The 21,583-nt window shown below is 39.2% G+C and overlaps 1 protein-coding gene across 6 annotated transcripts in view; it reads left to right on the top strand.

Moving 5' to 3' along the window:
* CEP41 (centrosomal protein 41) overlaps positions 1–21,233 on the top strand; it is a 50,095-nt gene extending 28,862 nt beyond the window's left edge. For all 6 annotated transcript variants that reach the window (XM_032761743.2, XM_058426726.1, XM_058426723.1 and 3 more), the window contains 8 exons: positions 3,772–3,833; positions 4,820–4,889; positions 11,327–11,471; positions 13,216–13,367; positions 14,066–14,133; positions 15,189–15,303; positions 15,756–15,971; positions 16,983–21,233. In XM_032761743.2, the coding sequence (XP_032617634.1) occupies positions 3,772–3,833; positions 4,820–4,889; positions 11,327–11,471; positions 13,216–13,367; positions 14,066–14,133; positions 15,189–15,303; positions 15,756–15,971; positions 16,983–17,131 (977 nt within the window). In that variant the 3' untranslated portion in view covers positions 17,132–21,233. The remainder of the gene's footprint in view (positions 1–3,771; positions 3,834–4,819; positions 4,890–11,326; positions 11,472–13,215; positions 13,368–14,065; positions 14,134–15,188; positions 15,304–15,755; positions 15,972–16,982) is intronic.
* The last annotated feature ends 350 nt before the right edge of the window (positions 21,234–21,583 follow it).

Below are 21,583 nucleotides of genomic sequence, written 5' to 3'. Positions count from 1 at the left end.
AGGAGCTGCTTCATGCTGTGTTTTCATTTGCCATGTTCAGCTATAAGGGCTAATGCTACAAACTTCTTAAAAATATGTAATGCCACAGTATCCTTCTCTTTTCTTCCTAAACATTTTATATTACGTAAGTATATGTATTTTAAATATCTATAGAAAATATATGCTTTTAAACTCTGGAGAAAGATCGCATTTACTCACCTACACTTCATTGTTGCCATCCTTAACTCATCCAAGGCAGGCAGAATCCAGCTGGCCTGCTTCTTTTTGGGTTTGTCGTCTCTGTCACCTCTCATCCATTTGCAGCTGAGTGTGAGTTCACATGTCCTGACTAGAAATTTGTCCCATAAAAATGTCCCATTCTGCCCAGGTTGCCAGAACCTCACTTAAAACATTTCTTCAAAGTACGGTGTGGTTTCTTTAATATCTAAACCTTACGTGGAGGTGATCTCCCAGAAGAAATACCCTTGGAACAGAGCCTTGAAAAATGCTTGCTTCACTTTCCCTCTGTAGGAGTGGAGGGCTTCCTTTTAGTAGAGCAGGAGATTCCTGTTACCCCATTTCACACACTTGGTGCTGATTCCCTGACAGAATTGCTTTAGATTCTGGTTTGGCATCTACATTTTAGAAGATATTTCCTTCTCTTTCCCCATTTTCTGTTGCAAGTATTATTTGGGGTTGAAAGGGAGGAGAATATTCCCTTGTTTCATGATACCCTAGACCCATCACTTTACTCAGATTACCTTAGATGCCATTTCTTTCTGTGAAACCACAAACCTTGTTCTGTTACTTCCTTTGATTTGTCTTCCACTGTGAACCCAACTTCCCTTTGCTAATAATGCATTTCAACAGAACCCTGAAAATGCAGAAATCCTTTGTAATCTGAATATTCTTTCAACTCTACCTGGGGAAAATAGACACTCTATGTCTATTGACAATTTACAAAGCCCATTCTTGGTTTCTGGTGGTTAGATGACACTAGTTGGACCCAGTGTGAAACATCCTAGATAGTCAGGTCTCTGTCCTTCCAGTAACTCGAGAGAGACAGACTTAGAACCTAAACTTACTGGAGAAGCACACCTTGATAACATATCTGAAACTAGGATTGTCTTCAACACAGAGTTTGGGAGAAGACACATAGCAGAAGCTCCATTCTTAAAGCTCTGTTCGCTCTTGCGAGGACAGACTGACAGAGCCTTCCAAGTCATCCTTTTTATAAAAATTTAAACTTACTGTAAAACATCTAGTTTGATCTTTTATCTCTGAGTAATCATGTCAGAAAGTCCTACTGACGGCTGTCCTTCTAAACCAGAACCAGGTACGTAGAGTTCAGGTTCAAATATGTAGGGGGCTGCTAGTGCTTGTGCAGAAGACAGTAGAAATCCCAATCTTTAGAATAAAGCAGTCTTTTTTTGTTTGTTTAAATTAATCTCTGTTTAGTTAAAGGAGATTTTAAAGTATACATTTTACGCTTAGAAGCATTTTAAACCATGTAACCATACCAAAAGAATATCAGTGGATAAATGTCACAGTGCAAACTACTTGAAAGCTGTTGGCTGTTTCCATTTGCTGATTTATTGTTGTTTTGATTTGCATAAATGACTTTTGGTGGGCAAGTTGGTGGCAATCAAAAGGAACACTGTAGTTATTCGGTTGTACTTGGTAAAGCCTCAGCTCGGCCTATTTGGGTCTGCATCCTGGCAGGTTTTAGAAGTTCCACTGCATATAGGTTTGTTACTTTGTTGTATCCAGAAGCAGCATCTCTAAGCATTTCCTAGAAGTAATAGTCTGTTATTAGCCAAATTGCTCTCTTTAAGACATTTTAGAACAGAGAAGTTTAATTCCCTATTTCTAAAAAGCCTTGATATATTTACAGAAGGCTAGTTTTTAAAGTAATACCATTTCCCAACTCTGAGTCTTAAGGTCTGTGCTGGTTTTTGGAAAATTCATGAAAGTGATTAGTTACACCAGGTAAATAATCTTAAATACTTTTAATCCTTTCCTTTGTTGCTAGGAGTCTTGGTTTATGAGACATTTATGCTGTGAAGGCCATAGCAATTAACCAGCTAACCTTTAATAATTCTGAAATAATGAGGCAGCATTTAAAGAGTCACGGGTACCAATATAAAAACCTAGGTGAGGAGGAAAGCATGAGGGTGGGCAGAGTTCAACACTGAAAACCATTCAGAATTTGACTGTCATCTTCAAAACAGTTTAAGGAAGCTAACCTTTAACACGTATCTATGGAACAGATAAAGTGCAACTGGCTTAGTTTTTAATAACTGTTTAATGTGCTGGGAAGAATTATTAACACAAGTGCAGAAGTACGTATATTTGAGTTACAGCTCAGAATTGTAAAGACAGCACTGAATAAATATTGATGTTTTAAGTTGCCTTTTTTTTTTTTTTTTTGAGACACAGCTTCACTCTCACCCAGGCTGGAATGTGGTAATGCAATCTTGGCTCACTGCAATCTCTACCTCCCAGGTTCAATTGATTCTCATGCCTCAGCCTCTGGAGTAGTTGAGATTACAGGTGTGCACCATCACACCCAACTAATTTTTGTATTATTAGTAGAGACGGGGTTTTTCCATGTTGGCCAGGCTGGTCTCAAACTCCTGGACTCAAGTGATCCACTCACCTCGGCCTCCCAAAGTGTTGGCATTACAGGCATGAGCCACCAAACCTGGCCTAAGTTGGTTTTATTTTATTTTTTTAAAGGGTGGGGCTGGACGCTTTGGCTCGCGCCTGTAATCCCAGCACTTTGGGAGGTTGAGGTGGGTGGATCACTTGAGGCCAGGAGTTTGAAACCAGCCTGGCCAACATGGTGAAACCCCGTCTCTACTAAAATGCATAAATTAGCCAGGCGTGGTGGCAGGCAACTGTAATCCCAGCTACTCGGGAGGCTGAGGCAAGAGAATCCCTCGAACCTGAGAGGCGGAGGTTGCAGAGAGCCGAGATCACACCACTGCACTCCAGCCTGGGCGACAGAGAAATTAAAATAAATAAATAAAATAAAATGGTAGTAAACAACGAAAACAAAAATACATAACACCTACCATTGTAATGGTTTTTAAGTGTACAGGTCAGTGGCATTAAGTATTTTCATACTGTCGTACAATAGAACTGCAGAACTTTTTCATCTTGCGAAACTAAGTAGGTTAATTTTTATTGGAGTGAAGTTGGAGAGAAGCTGAGAGATGGTCAGAACCAATCACAGCTGTGTGCTCAGCATACGCGTAGAAATGTCATCCTGTGGCTCCAGCATAGTGTGTAATGGCAGGAATAATATTGCTTTCTTTTTAAGCTGGAGTCAGAATAGTGGGGCATGAACATCTCACCAGGTGTTTGAGCTGGGGCAGCTCAGCCTCTCTGAGTCTCTGTCCTCATTTGTAAAACATGGACATTTCTTCCCTGCTTTGCTCTGAAAAGGATTTGAGGCGGCTTACAAAAATGCATGGAGTACAATGTGGTCGAAGTAGAGACAGCTTAGTTAAAGGAAAATGGTAGACTAATAAAGGAAAGGGTAGTCACTAGACCAAAGGTAGCTTATAAATTCAACTTTAAGCTTCCTAATGACAAAGCAAAGGGAAACAAATTGAACAGATGATACTACTACCTGCCACACCTAATTTTGATGGTATCATGAGGCTCAAATGAGATAATACATGTAAAAGCATATAAGTAACTTGAAAGATCACATAACTTGACAACTAGAAAGAATAGCGCTAAAAAAGCAAAATAGATAAATATTTGTCTTACCATATTTTTCAGATTATAGATACAAAAAAGATGAGCTTTTCAAGAGACTAAAAGTTACAACTTTTACCCAGCTGGTAAGTTTCATGATCTTTGCACTGGAGTAAAGACTGTCTAATTTGTGCCACTTTGTGTTTCTAAATTCAACTCTAGGGAATGTTTGCAGAGGAGTTTCTTCTGATTCTTTGTATGTTGTTCAGCTATGGGAAGATTAATTGGTATGTGGTATGTGTGTTCACATAAGGATGGTGAGAAATTTTTCTCTCTGATAAGAATTCTATAAAGTAAATGTTTGCCCTACTTTTAATTCATTAAACTTGTGGTTAGGGGTTTTTTTCCTTATACATTTAACTTAATATTTAGAATCTAAAATTCTGGATCCTGGATTGTTTCAACGTTTTTCTCTGGAAACCAAGTGATTTCCCCTTTTCTTGGACTGATCTTTTCCAAATCATCCTACCAGAGCTGTTTTGTTATTTTGCGCAAGTCCCTTTCTTCTTTTATTTGAAAATTATGGAGAAGGTGTCTTTCTAGCTCCCAAGCAAGAGTTCCACTGGCATAACTCAAGTTGAATCTTGGGTCTTGTGAGCTAAGTTGTGAAAAGTGCTTTAAAAATGAATACTGTATAGAAGTATAAAACGCTGTAATCAGTATATTTGTTATTACATTTACTTCTTCATTGCGTGGATAATTGCTGATACCATTCTATGTTATGCTAGGTCAGTATTGCATTTTCAAGAAATAATGTGTAGTGCTTGGACCACAATATATACAGATGTGGTTTTAAACTCTTATTCATGTTTCTTGTCCTAAAATTTTCATCTTAGCATTCTAAGTTTATGTAGTGTTCTATGTGTGCTTTTCTTCTGAAATGATCATCTGCAGTATATTACCAACACAAAAGAAAGGAGGCCTGAGATTCAGCGTTCAGTTGAGGACGCTGACAGCTTCTTAAAACAAGAGATCTTTGATGTTTGTTGTTCCCTCGTCTTTTGTAAAAGACAAAATTGCCTCTGTTTAAAAACAAACAAACATCCACACATTTCATTCTTTTTTCTATCAGATCATCCAAGTTGCTTCCCTCTCTGATCAAACACTGGAAGTGACAGCTGAGGAGATTCAAAGGCTGGAAGGTAATGAGAATTGAGGGTGTGGGGAAAATAACAGGCTGACCATTTGACTGAAACACTCACCCTGTACACATTTGCTGTCTGTTCCCAGGGACTGGGACTTTGATGTGTCTATTTGTAATTAGATTGTTACTCTCAGGGAAATGCTACCTGATACTTTAGTTGTTAATTCTTATTTTAAAAAGCCATCTGGTTTTCTGGCTCTGACACTTATAGTTTTAAATGTTTTAGATGTGTTTAATATACTAATTACTTTTTTCAACAAATATTTTTAGCATTCTGTGTACCTACACATTAAGTGCTATGAGACTGCAGAGGTGAACAAAGCACAGCTCTGCTTACATGAAATCGACAGTCACATGTGTGCCTATGCACACATGTATGTGTGTTGGGTGGGCTGAATGATAACAGTACCACAAAATTATTAAGGTGGCAGAATTTTAAAATGGAGGAATGGAAGGAAACCATCGTTTGTTGGCTGTATATTGCAAGGTGAATTCACATGAATTTTCTTACTTAAGCTCCTTAAAAACTCTGGAAGGAAGGTACACTTTACAGATGAGAGGCCCAAGCTGCAGAGGTTAAGCTGCCTCCTCAAAGTGATACAGCTAGTAAGGAAGGGACCTGAGTTACAAATCTAAGTGTGTCCAGTAGCATCCAGTGTCTTCTTGCTGCCTTCATTGTACCCTTAAGGGACTGAAAAGTGCCTTTAGGAAAGATGCAGGATGTTGTGGGAGAGTTCCAAGGAAGGAAAGACACTTCCAGTTAGAAGACCGAGGTAGGCGGCCAGGCACGGTGCCTCACGCCCAGTGCCTCACCCCCATAATCCCAGCACTTTGGGAGGCCAAGGTGGGCAGATCACGAGGTCAGGAGTTCAAGACCAGCCTGACCAACATGGTGAAATCCTGTCTCTACTAAAAAAAAATACAAAAATTAGCCGGGCGTGGTGGTGTGCGCCTGTAATCCCAGCTACTCAGGAGGCTGAGGCAGGAGAATCGCTTGAACCCAGGAGGCGGAGGTTGCAGTGAGCTGAGACTGCGCTATTGCACTCCAGCCTGGGCAACAGAGCGAGACTCCGTCTCAAAAAAAAAAAAAAGGAAGAAGACCAAGGTAGGCTTCCTCAAGGCACTGGAACTGGGCCTTGAAGTGGGGTAGAATCTCAATAGGTACAAGTTAAAGATGAGGCTGTTGCAGGCTGAGGAGCAGCCTGTGAAAGGCATGGAGAGGACAGCACACCAGGCATGTTTGGAGAATCGAGTCATCCAATCTGGCTGTGGTCTAACGGATGAGTAGGCACTGGGTAGGAGATAAGGCTAGAAAGACAGGTAGGCTCCATATCTCCTTTGTTAAATACCAAGTTGAAAATAAAACCTCCTAGTGGTACTCTCATGAAAAGAATACAGAGAGTTAAGGTCTTTATTTTATCCTGAGGTACCCAGCAATCAGTGTGTGGCTGTTTATTGAAGAGGAATGTATTTCATTAAGGTTGATGTAGGTCAGGAATTTGACTTCTGATTTCAAGACAAGTTTCTCAGGAAGTCTGAACACTGGGTTTGTGCAACTCAACTGTCATTTCCCTGGACTGGTTTTTGTTAGGGAGGATAAAGAGAATCTGAAAACGACAGGAATTTATCTTTGACAGATGCCTCTCACAAAGCAGAGAAATAAGAGCTCTTTGTAACAGAGATAATTGAGTCTCCTCATACAAGTACTCCTATTTTAACTGGGTTATATAAGCACCTAGATTTGGTCCTTTAATTCATTGTTGAGATTGCAGCACCAGAACATATGGGCACATGCAGTTTTCTCTTCTGAGATAAATTTGCACAGCAAAGTAGGCTCTTGTAAAGTAGGACACCATAATGTGTGAGTGATATTAGTGTTTTTCTAGTGCTCTACACAGATAATAACTCACTCAGGAGTGCCTGGGGAACAGATTGTATCTGTATGCATATTGGCTATCTTTGAAGGGATAAAAAAAAAAATCTCCTTTTATAATGTTTATCGCTTTTTCCTAACTTAAAAGTGTATTTCTAGTAAGTTAGGAAACCGTAAAAAGTATATAAAGAAGAAAATTAAATAACTAATAATCACTGTTTATGTTTTGGTCCGCTTTCCTCCTCTCTAATCCCTCACCCCAATTAAATCTATATTCTTTGTATATAATTTTGTATTGTGCTGTTTTCAATTATCGCTTTTTCATTCATACTTTCCCATGTCACTAAATAGGCTTCAAAAGCATGACTATAAAGATGGTGTTGTCATCTAATGTCTGTCCTTTGGATACACGATAATTAATTATTCTCTTGTTGAGCATTACAGTTTTTTCTGATTTTTCACCTTTATAAAATAATGCTGCAACGTATATACGTAAATGTTTGTATGATTCTGATTATTCCCTGAAGATAAATTGTTGCAGAGGGTCAAAGGGTGGAACCATTTTAGACACCCAGTGCTGATTGCCACATTTTCTCCAGCATGGTTCTACCTGTTTGCATTCCCACCAAGAGTGAATGACAAGACCTGTTTTTCCTCATCCTAGCCAAAGCTGAATAATTATCATTTCTGTAAATATTTTCCAGTTCAATAGGTGAAAAATAGTATCTAATAGTTTTTTATTTATTTGATAGTAAGATTATGCTCTATGTGTGTGTTTACTGGTCATAAATACATATTTCTTTTTTTAAGGAGTTTACGTGCTCTTTTTGCTTTCTTTGTAATAGGATGTTCATCTTTTTCTTATTGATTTGTGAGTTCTGAATAATTATGATATCTTTATACAATGGAGAACAATACTAACTTGACAATGGATGAGAAAAAAATCTTGATTAGTTGGAACAATTTCCAGGCTATATTAAGTAAAAATGAAACAACAATAAAACAAAAACCCAAAGTATAAAATAATATGAATAGAATTCTCCTGGATTTGTAAAAGGGGGAAGAAGTAGAATATATGCAAGCACATGTAAATGTTTTACTTCTGGAATGAGACATAAATACGTGAAAGTGTTTAATATACTGATACTTCCCTTGGGGAAGGAGGCAGGAGGGCCTGCATGTCTTCGGTGGGGGAAAGACTTCCTTTCCCTGTTAATAATTTAATCTTACTTGCATTTTTACCTCGTGCACATGATCCTATTGCATTTTTACTCTTTTCACATTATCTTAAAGAGCTAGTTAATTTTTTAAATCTATAAATTAAATATATTAACCTTCTTAATTCATATGTGTTACAAATCTTTTTCCTAATTTGTTATTCACCTTTTAATTTTTTTTGTGTTGGTTTTTGATATATATGAGGTTGCATTTTTACATGATCAAATCTGTTAGTCTGTACTGTTGTTTTCTTTTATTGCTTTAGACTCATAAAATTCAGTGTTGGTAAATTATTTACCTACATTTTGTAACGAACAATCTATTGGCTTGTTTGTTTGCATTTAAACCATCTGTTATGTATTTTGATATATGACACGAGGTGATTATCTGAATTAGATTTTTCCAGATAGTTGAGAAATATTCCTAGCACCATATACTCAGTAGTTCTCCCTTTACCCACTGATTTGTGATATGGATGTATTGACTTTTTATTTATATTATTTTCCATGTTCTCTATTATATTCCATTGTTCTGGTTGTAGTGCTGTACTATTTTGATCATTTATCTTTTTACCATATGTTACTATTTCATAAGGCAGGTCTCCAAATCACCCCTAATTATGTATGTATATACATATATTTTCCTATTTCCTCATACATATCAAAAACCAACACATCAAAAACCCATGGGTACATATTGCTTCCAGAATATTTAAGTCTTGTGAAACTGAATAGGAAAAAAGGATCTGAGTGTGTGTGTGTGTGTGTGTGTGTGTGTGTGTGTGTGTTTACTCTTGTTATTTTTTAAATCCTTTTAAGTTTTAAAAAAAATCCCTTTGGGATTAGTACTAAGGACAAAAGTTAAATTTGGGAGGGACTAACATTTTAGTTTTACTTGCCCAATCAGGAACATGCAGGGTATGTTACTCTCGTCATTGAGGTCTTCTTTAAGGCCTCTAAGTAAAATTTTTATAAGTCCTATAAAGGATTGATACATTTTTATAGGTTATTTACATTCAGTTTAGGATCATTTCTTGGAGAATATATATATATATATTTTTTTATATATACATTCTTTTTTATTATACTTTAAGTTCTAGGGTACATGTGCACAACATGCAGGTTTGTTACATATGTATACATGTGCCATGTTGGTGTGCTGCACCCATTAACTCGTCATTTACATTAGGTATATCTCCTAATGCTATCCCTCCCCCCTCCCCCCACCAGAGAGTGTATTTTATAGCTGCAGTTGTTACTGTATATGAGATTTGTTTCCTGTTATTTTTTAATTGGTGTATAGGACAAATATTTTAGCATTTCTTTTATCTAACCACATATTTATTGCACTGATTCTCATATTATTCTCTTAAAATTTCTAGGTGTGTTATCATATCATATGCAAAATAAATTTAATATCCTCTTTAATAATAAGACTTGTTATTTTTATTTTTATTTATTTACTTTTTTTGAGATGGAGTCCTGCTCTGTTGCCCAGGCTGCAGCGCAGTGGCACAATCTCAGCTCACTGCAACCTCCGCCTCCTAGGTTCAAGTGATTCTCCTGCCTCAGCCTCCTGAGTAGCTGGGATTACAGGTGCCTGCCACCACACCTGGCTAATTTTTATATTTTTAGTAGAGATGGGGTTTCGCCATGTTGGCCAGGCTGGTCTCGAACTCCTGACCTCAAGTGATCCATCCGCCTCAGCCTCCCAAAGTGCTAGGATTACAGGCGTGAGCCACCACGCCCGCCCTGTTATTATTATTATTTTTTAAATTTTACTGTATTGGTTAGAACAGCAAATTCTCAAACATTTTGTTCTCTTCCTCCACTCTATGAAAAATTATTGAAGATCCCAAAGAGCTTTGGTTTGTGTGCTTTATGTCTATTAATATTTAGTGTGTTAAAAATTTAAACTGGGAACTGAAACAGTATTTCTTTATTATTTCACTTAAAAATAACCATACTAAACCCATTACAAACATGAATAACATCTTTTTATGAAAAATAGCATTATTTCCAAGACAAAATTTTGCTGAGAACATCATTGGTTTGCATATTTTGTAAATCTCTTTAGTGTCTGGTTTAATGAAAGGATTGCTGATTTTCCTCTCTGCTTCTGCGGTGTCTGTGGTGATGTGCTGTTTGTGTTAAAGTGTGTGAAGAAAATCCAGCTCACACAAACCTGTAGGTGGAAAAGGGAGAAGTATTTTAATAGCCCTTTTAGATAAAACTTGACAACTACTAGTTTCTTAAGGATTAGCTGTAATGTAGAATCTGAAATCATACCAATGAATCTTTCATACTGTTAGATTAAAATCAGGCACTTTCAGTGTTACTCTCTTATACTTTGAATCTTTTACCCATGCATGATTGTATAACATCATGTACTGGCCATTTAGAAAATATTGGTTCACTGAGTTACGAAGATCTTCCCAAAGGTTAATACATTTTATTATACAACTGTCAAAAAAAATCACATATATTATTCTCACTATCTATCTTACCAAAAAGATCTGTAAGCATGGGGAAGCAGCTCTCCATACTTCAGTTCCTGATGGCAAATATAGTTTCCAAAATTCTGAGTTTTGCTTAAAATATAATCATTGGCAACAATGCCATCAGTAGTGTTCCCTGAAATAACAAACAGGCTTATTTAGTTCACTTTTGAGAAAATGTCTGCCAAATACACAAGTCTAACTAACCATAGTTTTTCTGTCAGTTTTTCTTCTAAGCAAAAATGGTGTGCATAGGAAAAGTTACTGGTTCAGCCTGCAACTCAGCAATCACACTAATACTTTTCCTTGAGATAACCCTGGTAATTTGGTATGTAGCAAACTTAATTGTATGTGGACTCCTCACTTCATCACACAGAACATTAAAAAAAGCGTGTACTTACTTCAAGGTGAGATTTAATAAGAATAGTAACTGTTACTGCTTTAACAGGGACCTTCTTTTAGTGTGACTGCCATACTGATTTACTGTGAATGCATCCATGATGGCGAATATGATGATTGCTAATAAAGTTTGGTGCCACAACCCTGATTCTTACTAACACGCTAGCAGCTTTATCCACCATGTCTTTTGTACCATCAGTGCAAATATAAACACAGTAAAAAAGACAAGTAACATCTTATGAAAATAGTTTTTACCTTGCAGATCCCCTGAAAGGGCCTTGGGGATGTGTGGGGTCCTCTACACTTTGGGAACTTGTACATTAGCACTTCCACAACAATTTAATAATGATTATAAGATTTCCTTTTCTTGACTTAATGTCAGTGGAACTAATAAGTAAATACAAATCCTGAGGTTCAGTCTAATTATTTCTTTATTTGTAAATATTAGACAATGCTTCTGCAGCTTCAGACCCTGATGCCGAAACCACTGCCAGGACCAATGGGAAAGGAAATCCAGGTGAGCAGTCGCCGAGCCCTGAGCAGTTCATAAACAACGCAGGAGCAGGGGACTCCAGCCGCTCAACTCTTCAGAGGTACTCGAAGCTGATTCATATTTTCACTGCATTTTGCCTTTACATTAATCTAGAGGCCAGTTTCAGGGATCTTTTTTTTTTCTTGCCTTAGAAACAGAACTGGCAGGAGTAAAGTCTCACATTTTAATCCCAGCCTTCTACTTTCTCTTTATATAAATGCTACCTCCTGAATCTTTTTCACCGCATTCTTACTGAGTTAATGTGAGAATATATTAATAGGAGAGTTTAATTTTCATTTCTCAGTTCCATTCTTCTCCCTCCTACATGTAAGTTTGTTATGAGGAATTAGCTTTACAAATGCTATCTTTTGATTCAGAGAGTATGATTTTTCCCCCTTTTCCGACTGCTGCAGCTTATAATACCCTGTCCAGAAGTGACAGTGCCACACATAGTGCTCTGATACTAAGTAGGTGCAAAGGAAAAAGCAGTACTTGGTGTTTATTCTAAAGCTGAATGTGGCTGTTCCTTCTTTTTATTTTATTTTTCTGCTCCTTCTTCTAAGGCATGGGCCTCCTTATTCCATGGATTACATGGACTTTAGTCCGTGTAGTACTTTCTCACTAATACTAACTGTTGATTATAAGACAGTACTGATTTTCAGCAGATGTCCATCCCTTTGACTGATAAAATAGTTCCGGAGAAATTAGTTATTAGTTATTATTATCATTATTATTCTTTTAGCTTTATATTATTATAGTTACTTTTGCGAAAGGACTCTAAAATTGCACTCAAGAAGAGATAGGCCAACAGGACTTCCACTGAGGATGCAGTTTCTTATCAAACAGATGTTCTTCTCCTTTGGTTCAACAAAATATGCACTATATAGCATAGAGTTATAGTGTTTATTGGATTTAAATGCAGAATTTGATTTGCTGTTATGGGAAAGGAGCTATGCTACATACTAATCTGTGATTTAGCATATGTGTCTTAATATTTCCTAAGAAAGTAACCATCTTCTTATTCCAGTGAGGATGTTTGACTGCTTGCCATTTTGTTCATAACACCTAGTCTTCTTATTACTTTGATTCATGTTTTTACCACATTTTCCCTATAATATTAAGGTGGTGACCAGTTTTAGTGATTGAATGACCTTAGAATTAGAACTGTTAGTGGCAGTGGTTAGCTTCCTCATTTTAATCCCAGCTCTTCCTCTGCCTCCTTCTGTGAATGCTACCAAATCTAAAGCCTCATCAACCTCAATGTTGTAACCTACAAAACTGAAGTAAGTACAGAGAGCTATGTAAGTATTAAGACTCAATACCATAGCAGATAGGTCACTGACTACATATATGAAATATATAAAGCATTATTGTTACTTTACATTACTTATACCTAGAAAGAAATGTCTTTCCTTTTTCCTGTCCTACCAACCATATTCTTCCCTCTTTTGCTCCACTGGATTCACAGTTCCCTTCTTTCTCCCTCTGATGCTGCTCTTGTGGCTAGAGGCAGCATGTGCCCTTCAGTCCCTAACCCCTCAGCCATGTGATGCACTGACATGCATTGTCTGAAGGTGAGTGTGGACATGTGGGTCTCCTCTGTGGGGTCCAGTGCAGTAGAAGAGGAAATCCACAGGATTCTGCATTCAGAGGCAGAACTAAGACACCACATCCATTTTCCTTTCCCTTTGAAGCGTCCTTTGAAAAGACATTGAGCACTCACCTCACTATTCTGAAGAAACACGTTCGACCTTTAAGCCACCAACCTCTGACTAGTTTCTGCTGACCTACTTTTTCACTTGCAGTGTCATCAGTGGTGTTGGGGAACTGGATCTAGACAAAGGGCCAGTGAAGAAAGCAGAGCCCCATACCAAAGACAAACCTTATCCTGACTGCCCCTTCCTGCTGCTAGATGTGCGTGATAGAGATTCTTACCAGCAGTGCCACATTGTTGGAGGTAAGAGATAGAAGGCTTTAAAGTGCCTCACTCTCAAGAACAGAGAGCCTGCTCTTGAGTCTAGGCAGGCTGGAACCACAGCCCATGGTAGACAGTTAAGGAAACCGTATGTTAGCTGGATCCATTATGGAATCCTATAAGGTTGGCTCCACCATAAAATACTCTGAGAGGCTGCTGATTTTCACACATGGCTGTCAAAAGCAGGGAAGTGAAGCTTCATACTTTGTTTATAGTGCTCTTTCTTTTCTTTCACAGAAGTGTTTAGGTTTATGGCTTGTTGATTTTTTTTTTTTTTTTTTTTTTGTCAATACCTTGCTGTGTTGCCAAGACTACAGCATAGTGGCGCGATCACAGCTCACTGCAGCCTTGCCTTCCTGGGCTCAAGTGATCCTCCTGCCTCAGCCTCTCGAGTACCTGGGACTATGGGCATAGGCCACAACACCCGGCTAATGTTTTTGTATATTTTATAGAGATGAGGCCTCACCATGTTGCCCAGGCTGGTCTCAAACTCCTGGACTCAAGCAGTGCACCCACCTTGGCCTCCCAAAGTGCTGGGACTACAGGTGTTAACCACCATGCCCAGCAGCTCATGGATTTTGAAGATGTATTTAACTCTTAGATTTTAAACCAGCTGGGAATTGAGGCCAAGTTGTATTAAGAGAACAACAGACTTCCTAAACTTTTTCTTCTCTTCGCAGCTTACAGTTACCCAATTGCAACTCTGTCTAGAACAATGAACCCTTATTCAAATGATATTCTTGAATATGTATCCTTTGTTGCATTTTAAGGAATTGGGTGGTATGAGGATTGTAAGAATCAGTTATCATGAACCACGCTCCTGTTAAGAATGCTGTGAAGGACCTTTGATATTATTCGGCTGAGCAAATTTTAGAATTTGGATTCCTAGCTATTGCGGAGAATCCTGATTCTTTAGGCGGATGCTTTCAAACCGTCTTGCCCTGGGCCAAAAGACACTAGGTTAAGAGTTAGGATCCATTGAGAGTTAGTCCTAAGAGAGTTTTTTTCCTCCCAGAAAACTTTCCATAGCAGAACTTAGGGTTTTTTTCTATTCTAATTTTTTCTTTTAAAATTTTAATTTTTTCATTGATAAAAATTATACAAGCAGAAAATAATTTAAATACCAAAAATTATTAAAAGGAAAATTGAAATATCTTTTAATCACACAGTTGAGCAGTGGCTTCTGTTACATTATTAGTATATTTTATTCCAGACTGTATGCTGGGTGTTTTTTTTTTTTAACAAAGTTGAAACCTTACTATATATGTAATTTAGTATCCTGCTTTTTTTCAGTTCATATTCCGATGTATTTCCCCATGCTGATGCAAGCCTTCTGTAAACCACATTTTTGATGCTGTGTGATATCTTCAGATTTACTATGATTTACTAAACTAGTGCTTTATTTTGGACTTTTTAGATGGCTCCCACATTTTTACTATCGTAAATAGGCTTCAGTGGACACATTAGGCATAGCAGTTGTTCTATTTCTTCATCTGTAAAATGGGGATTGTAATATTTACTTTCCAGGGTCGTAGGGATAAGAGAGCTAAAGGATGTAAAGTCCGGAGCTAGTGCTGTCTTTTAGATCATGGTAACATCAGTTTGCAAAAGAAACGAATTCCAGCTTGTGTGGTTTCCATGACGGGAAACCATCCAGTCCCTGCTGGTGTGACGGCAGGAATGGGCTTGTCCATCGTTCCCAGGAACTCAGACAGGTGGACCTGACCTTTATTCCTTGGGGGTTTCTCGTAGTCTTGGGACATCAGCCCAGTGCCTTGGAACCTTAACTCATCTGACTCTTAGAAAAATGCCCATGGCAAAATCATCATTCTATATGATGAAGATGAAAGGCTGGCCAGTCAGGCGGCCACCACCATGTGCGAGCGTGGATTTGAAAACCTCTTCATGCTTTCCGGAGGTGAGTAAGGTGATAGTCTGCTTAGGACTTCAAAGGCTGATCATCCTTCAGTCCCACCTGCATCCCCTTTTCTCTCTTGGTGCTCAGAATTCAGTGTTCTGGAAAGAGAAAAAGCCATGCTGGCTGAAAGGAGTCAGGAGTTATGTGAAACTTCCCTTAGCTTCATCAGCACATGTTTTTAATTCCTGATGTTGCTTCAGGGCTCTGTCACAAAGCCCTAATGCTGAAGACTCGAGCAAAAGGATTTCTTGTGGAATTCTCAGAATCCCATGTAACAACAGATATTTTCTGGTATAATTTGCTTAATGATGAAATAGTTAAGAAAGATTTCATGTCCTTGTGTTGGCCTCAACTTGATGACCAGAGATGAGAAGACATGCAGGCTTCTTTCCAGGTTTTGGCCTGGCCTTGCCATATTAATGCAGCTTTTTCTGATGCTTTTCCAAACCTAGGTCTAAAAGTCTTAGCTCAAAAATTCCCGGAAGGACTGATTACTGGTTCCCTGCCAGCATCTTGCCAGCAGGCCCTTCCTCCTGGGTCTGCCCGGAAACGATCCAGCCCCAAAGGGCCACCCCTACCAGCTGAGAATAAATGGAGATTTACCCCAGAAGACTTAAAAAAGATAGAATATTATCTGGAAGAGGAGCAAGGGCCTGCAGATCATCCTAGTAAGATCTTTTGACCTTTAAAGATAATGTTTGGTTTGTAGCTTTGAATATCACCTCATCATATGAAAACCTTCATCTCCTATATTTAGATTCTTAAAATACTAGGGAGGTGTGTTACAGGTGCTGGGGAGGGGAGGCAGTGGAGGTGACCCCAGATAGTGGCAAGAATTACCCATTGAAGAGAGGCTTTATCAAAACATGGAGACTTTTTTTTTTTTTTTTTTTCTTTTGAGACTGAGTCTTGCTCTGTCACCCAGGCTGGAATGCAATGGGATGATCTTGGCTCACTGCAACCTCCATCTCCGTGGTTCAAGCGATTCTCCCACATCAGCCTCCCGAGTAGGTGGGATTACAGGTGCCCGCCACCACGCCAGGCTAATTTTTTTTGTATTTTTAGTAGAGACAGGGTTTCACCATATTGGCCAGGCTGGTCTCAAACTCCTGGCCACAAGTGATCCACCCACCTCAGCCTTCCAAAGTGCTAGGATTACAGGCATGAGCCACCGCGCCCAGGCAAAAATGTAGAGACTTCATCAAAAAGTATATCTCAGGTAAAATTGAGGAGTTAAGCATCAGACATTCAGATTCCTTCTTGGAAAGTTCTCGATTCCTTCTGCAGCTTTTGCTTCTCCACTCTGAGAGCCTCCGTGGTTTGGCTTCCTACCTTAGTTTCACCATACTGCTTTCTCTTTTCTTTCCCCAAATCACTCCTCGTCTGCATCCTCTCTACCAAGGAAGTAGTGGAGGACAGACTAGGTTTGTTGGGGATGATGGAGAGGAAGGGAAGAAAAACCTATCTGGGTTTCCCTTCATTTCTGTCCCCCTCCCCACCTTCAGGCTGGTCTCAAGGATGAGGAGTAGGTCATCACTGGCCTAAAGTAGATACTGCATAGGACTTCATTAGCTTAAAAGTGGTTGTAGGCTAGGACTTCATTAGCTTAAAACTGTACTTGGCAGATTGTCCCTGGAATCATTCTTGCAGCTCTGTTCCTTCTTTCTTGCTCCCTTCAGGCCAACTGAACCAAGCTAACTCCTCTGGAAGAGAGTCCAAGGTGCCTGGTGCCCGAAGCGCTCAGAATCTGCCTGGTGGCAACCCCACCAGCCACTCAAACCCCCGCTCCCTCAGCAGTGGCCACCTGCAAGGCAAACCCTGGAAGTAAAGACTTTGTCTCACTTAGGCAAATAAATGTTTTTCCTCTTTTCGGAACCCCTGAGCATTTCCCAAGTTGGGTCATTTCCAGAAACTTCTGCAGAGGAAAGACCATGACATACGTATGGGATAGGCCCTCTTCCCTCTCCCTGTCTGCAATTCCTCTCCCCTCAGGAGACCACCTCGGGAAGGATTTTGACAGGTGACCACAAAAACCAGAGGTGTGACAGGCTCTAGTGTCCTCCCTGTTGTTTACAGCATATTTAAGTCTTGTGAAACTGTATAGGAAAAAAGGATCTAAGTTTTTAGTTGTTTTTTTTTTTTTGATAAGGTCCAGCTTGTTGGGTCTCTCTTTGTTGTTTTGTAAATACTTCAGTCACATCTGCCCTTGTGCCTGTCCCAACCACCTTTCCATTCACTGTTCTTGACTTCATGAAGGCTTCTCCGGGCAGTCTTGGTGTGAGAAGCTGTTTCCAAGGGTGCAGATGAGCCTTAGGTTCCAGCCGCCTAAAGACCCCACCCCAGTAGGCTCACTCAACAGGGAGCTCTCTGCCCAGCATATTGCAGGCCCTGTTTCGAGTATGGAAGCCAGTGCCTGTGTGCTCCCTCAAATTGAAGATGAGGAGAGTAGCTGTACACTCACTGAATGCTCCCCTTATTAGATATTTTCCTGGAGCCAGAAAGGTGTGCATGTGGGTGTCTTCACACCAGGGAGGAGGGCCTCTCATGGGAAAGCCCTGGCCACCACACCGGCCTGTGCCCCTTGAAGCCCACCAAAGCGGCCCTCACTTGTGGTCAGTATATCAGTTATGACACCCATTGCCCAGCTTCAGTCCATCCATGTTAGATGGATAGAAATTATGGCCACTTGAAAATACCAGCTTTGGTTGGACAACTGTGGACACACAAGGTGAAGAGGACTCCAAAGTCCTTTGTCAGGGCTGACAACCTCGTAAGCCCTTGCTTAGAAATACAGTATTAGTCTAATTGAGTAATTAGTGCAATTTCCTGCTTACTTTTCATTCTCATGACTGAACTGTGATTAGGAAGTTGTGATTATAGATGCTGGTTTTGGCCGGAATTTTGAATCAGCATTAATTGAATTGCTAAATGACTGACATTCATTCCATTTAATTGGGGGAACAAAAGGCCTCAGGTAAGGATGAGGAACTCTGAAATCAGATGGAAAAGAGCTGTGTTAATTTTTATGGTCTGTGATCGTAGCTGTGATAAGGGACTGAGGAATAAATTGTGCTCTTTGTCATGGCAACCAGCTTCTGAAAAGCCAACTGAAAATTGCCTGTCCTGCTGGTAACTGCTACAGGGTAAGATTTGCCTTAACAGTACTATTTTCTCGCCACCAAAAAAAAAAAAAAAATTCACCACAGTATTTCTAGCATGGGGGCTGTGTTTGTATGAGAAATAAACGTAATAAATATCTCACAGAGACATATGGAAAAATAACTTTCAGATTCAGCCCAGTTCTGTTTTAGAGTGTGTTTATTCTCTACTTGATTTCCAAAGTGCAACATTTTCCAATGCTTTAGAAATCAAACAAACCAGGGACATTGTTCAGATGTCAAGCCATGCCCAATTTTCCGCAAGATTCAAGAATCTTGTATAAAATTCAGCCAACGTACACATAGCTTTAATGAGGAGCCTGTCATGTTTCCCCATAAATTTATTGCCTGAGAACTTAGTTCAGCCTTTGCTAATGCCAAAATGCTCTGGCTTTGTATTTTCTTTACAGCGTAGATAGAAAAATGCACATTTTTCCACACTCAACTTTCCCCTAGCATGGACAAGATTTTCGGCCATTTTTGCCACATACACATTTTTAAGGAAAAAATATTTTTCTCTGTAACAAAGTTCTGGTTATGCCGTTTTAAAGGTGACTTGTCAGGAGTTGAGACTTCCCTGCCGGATGCTATTTTGAAAGTAAATGGTCTTCCCTCCTTGTTCCGATTCTGCATTCCCATTGTCAGACAACTTTGGAGTGTTAGAAACCACTGTATATATGTGGAAAGCCAGGTCAGCCAGACCTATTAGAATTGGTGTGCACTCACCTGAGAGATCTGGCAGGTTGAATATGTTTATGTGTATTTCTCCACAGTGCTTGCTTTGCCCCGTTGGTAAGGATTTTAAATAACCATGCTCAAAAGAGCTGTTCTAATTCTGCGTTTTGCATGTTAAATGTTAATATCAAACATGCTTTACGTGCTCGAGGTATTGCTTTTAACATTCTACTTTGCCAGTTTCTTCATTAGATTAATTGACATGTATTATTTAAATGACCAGTGATGCTTTGTGCAATTATGAATGTTGAAGATTAAAGTACATAGTTATTAATTTGTCGTTTGCTATTAATATGCTGAAAACTGCCAACTTCTCTCTTCTTTTCTGTCGAGATGATTTGGGGGAGCCACAGGAGACTGGTGTGATTTTTGCTGCATCTCCTAGGAAAGCATTTTTTAAAAAAAATAAATGAACCAGGAAATCAGTCCAATTAGGGCAGGGGGCCTCAGCTCTCCAGTCAGAAAGCCTGGGTTTCTTTTCCTCCTCAGGCTGGGACTGAAGCCACCTTCAACAACTGGATCATGGCTTCCTGCCAGCATCTCAGGGGTTGACTAGCTGCCCTTGTCTGGGGCTTGTGAACCCTGAGACGGAAGGTGCTTCATCGATGTACAACTACAGCGCCATCTGAACAGCAGTGATGGCCAAAGTTTAAATAATACCTTAAATGCTTTAAAGGGGTTTGTGTTTAAGGAAGGGAGAAAAGAAGGAAAGCAGCAAGGAAATGGGAAGAAGGGAGGGCAGAGAGAAGAAGAGAGGCAGAAATCGAGGGAGAAAAGAGAAAGCTACGTTACTTATTTGAAAACAAAAGGAACACCCTGGGCTGTAATAATGTCAGGCTCAATCTCTTGAAAAGTGTGGAATGATTTAAGTGGCTTGCATTCATTTTATCTTTTTTTTTTTTTTTTAACCTTTAGTGGTTAGCCAGGACCAGCACAATCATATTGGGCTTGGTATAAATCCGAATGAAAAGAGAACAAATAACATTCATTAGTTGCTCAGGGATTTTTCCTGTGGTGCTATTTAAATTATACAAAAATTAGACTTTAGGCTACTTGACCAAGAAAACAGAACAAAACAAAAACCGTGTTTTCTCTAATTCCCTTGTGGAATGTAAGTGAAATCAGAGTCCTAGGCTAGGAAGAAATACATAGGTAATTTTTCTTGTGTTGGTTTTGGTTTCTGTCATGTTGTTTATTGGCTATAGATTCTGTCTTTTATGTTATCTTTTTTAGAGCGAATAATTAGTTTCTGTCCACCTGGATTTAAATCCATGACCACCTTCTTGCTCTACTCTGAAGATAATCATTAAGAACCTTTCTTTCCCCAGTTCCAAAACATTCTCAGTGTCTTTAATGTGTGTTTATTTTCTTCCCAATTCTTTCAAAGATTTAACTCCCACAATACTTTTTTTTTCCCCAGGAAACACCGCAAACGTGTGGAATATAATTCACCAGTTTAATTATGTGAGCATGTTGAGTACTCACATGCAGATCCATTAATTTTTCACTAACAAATTTTTTTCATGCAAAAGCAATAAATAACATTGTGCTTCCAAAATGTTCAGAATACATTGGGTAGTAATACTTTCCTAGATTTACAATAATTATTGAAATTATTATTACGACATCTTTAAATGGATACACAGGTCAATTACAACATAAAAAATGTAATGGTGGAAATTTGTCAGCCTTGAATTCAGGCAGAACAGGATTCAGTGCATGATTTTATGTGTTTTCGAAACTGTATCTGTCACATTGCGATCCCCTGATGGCCCCGCTCTCTGTTGCTGATCCTCTTTGTTCTGTGCAGAAGCAAATTCTCACCTGTGTAACATCCTGAAGCACCTGGTAAAATGTGAGGCAAAGAGAGGCCACTTTTCAAATGCTGTGTACGGATGGGCTGCATCTTTTAAAGGATATCAATATGTCTTCCTGTTGCAATTATTTTGTCTGTAAGCTCCCAGAGAGTGAAAATCACCAACCCTATGACAGTGGCCCTTAATAAGTGTTCATGAATAAATGAATTGAACCTGTCAAGATTGAAGTTTGGATGTGATGCCCACTGTGGTGGCCACTCAGTGCTAATCTGTCATGCTGGAGACCCAGAAAGCTCGTTATCTTCTGTCCCCCTTGTGTATCCTGCCTTTGTAGGCGAGGCATTCAAAACCCTGAGGTTTTTAGATCTCCCTCTACAGGAAGTACCCAGAGAGCTATTGGGGGTGTTATTACCCTAACTGTCTCTGCCAGGCTTAAAGTATCCTCCAGAATTCAGCACGCACAGGTCACACACCACCCCCATCTAAGAGTGGGTTTTCTCTTTTGTTTCAAATCTTGAAGATTTCCAGAAAATAATAATACTAGCCAATGTTTGTGGAGAGCTTACTTTG

The sequence above is a fragment of the Hylobates moloch genome, unplaced genomic scaffold (assembly GCF_009828535.3).
Source record: "Hylobates moloch isolate HMO894 unplaced genomic scaffold, HMol_V3 SCAFFOLD_1, whole genome shotgun sequence".
In the NCBI taxonomy this organism is placed as follows: Eukaryota; Metazoa; Chordata; class Mammalia; order Primates; family Hylobatidae; genus Hylobates; species Hylobates moloch.
The sequence above is the reverse complement of the archived record's forward strand: the minus strand, read 5'-3'. Positions and strand labels throughout refer to the sequence as shown.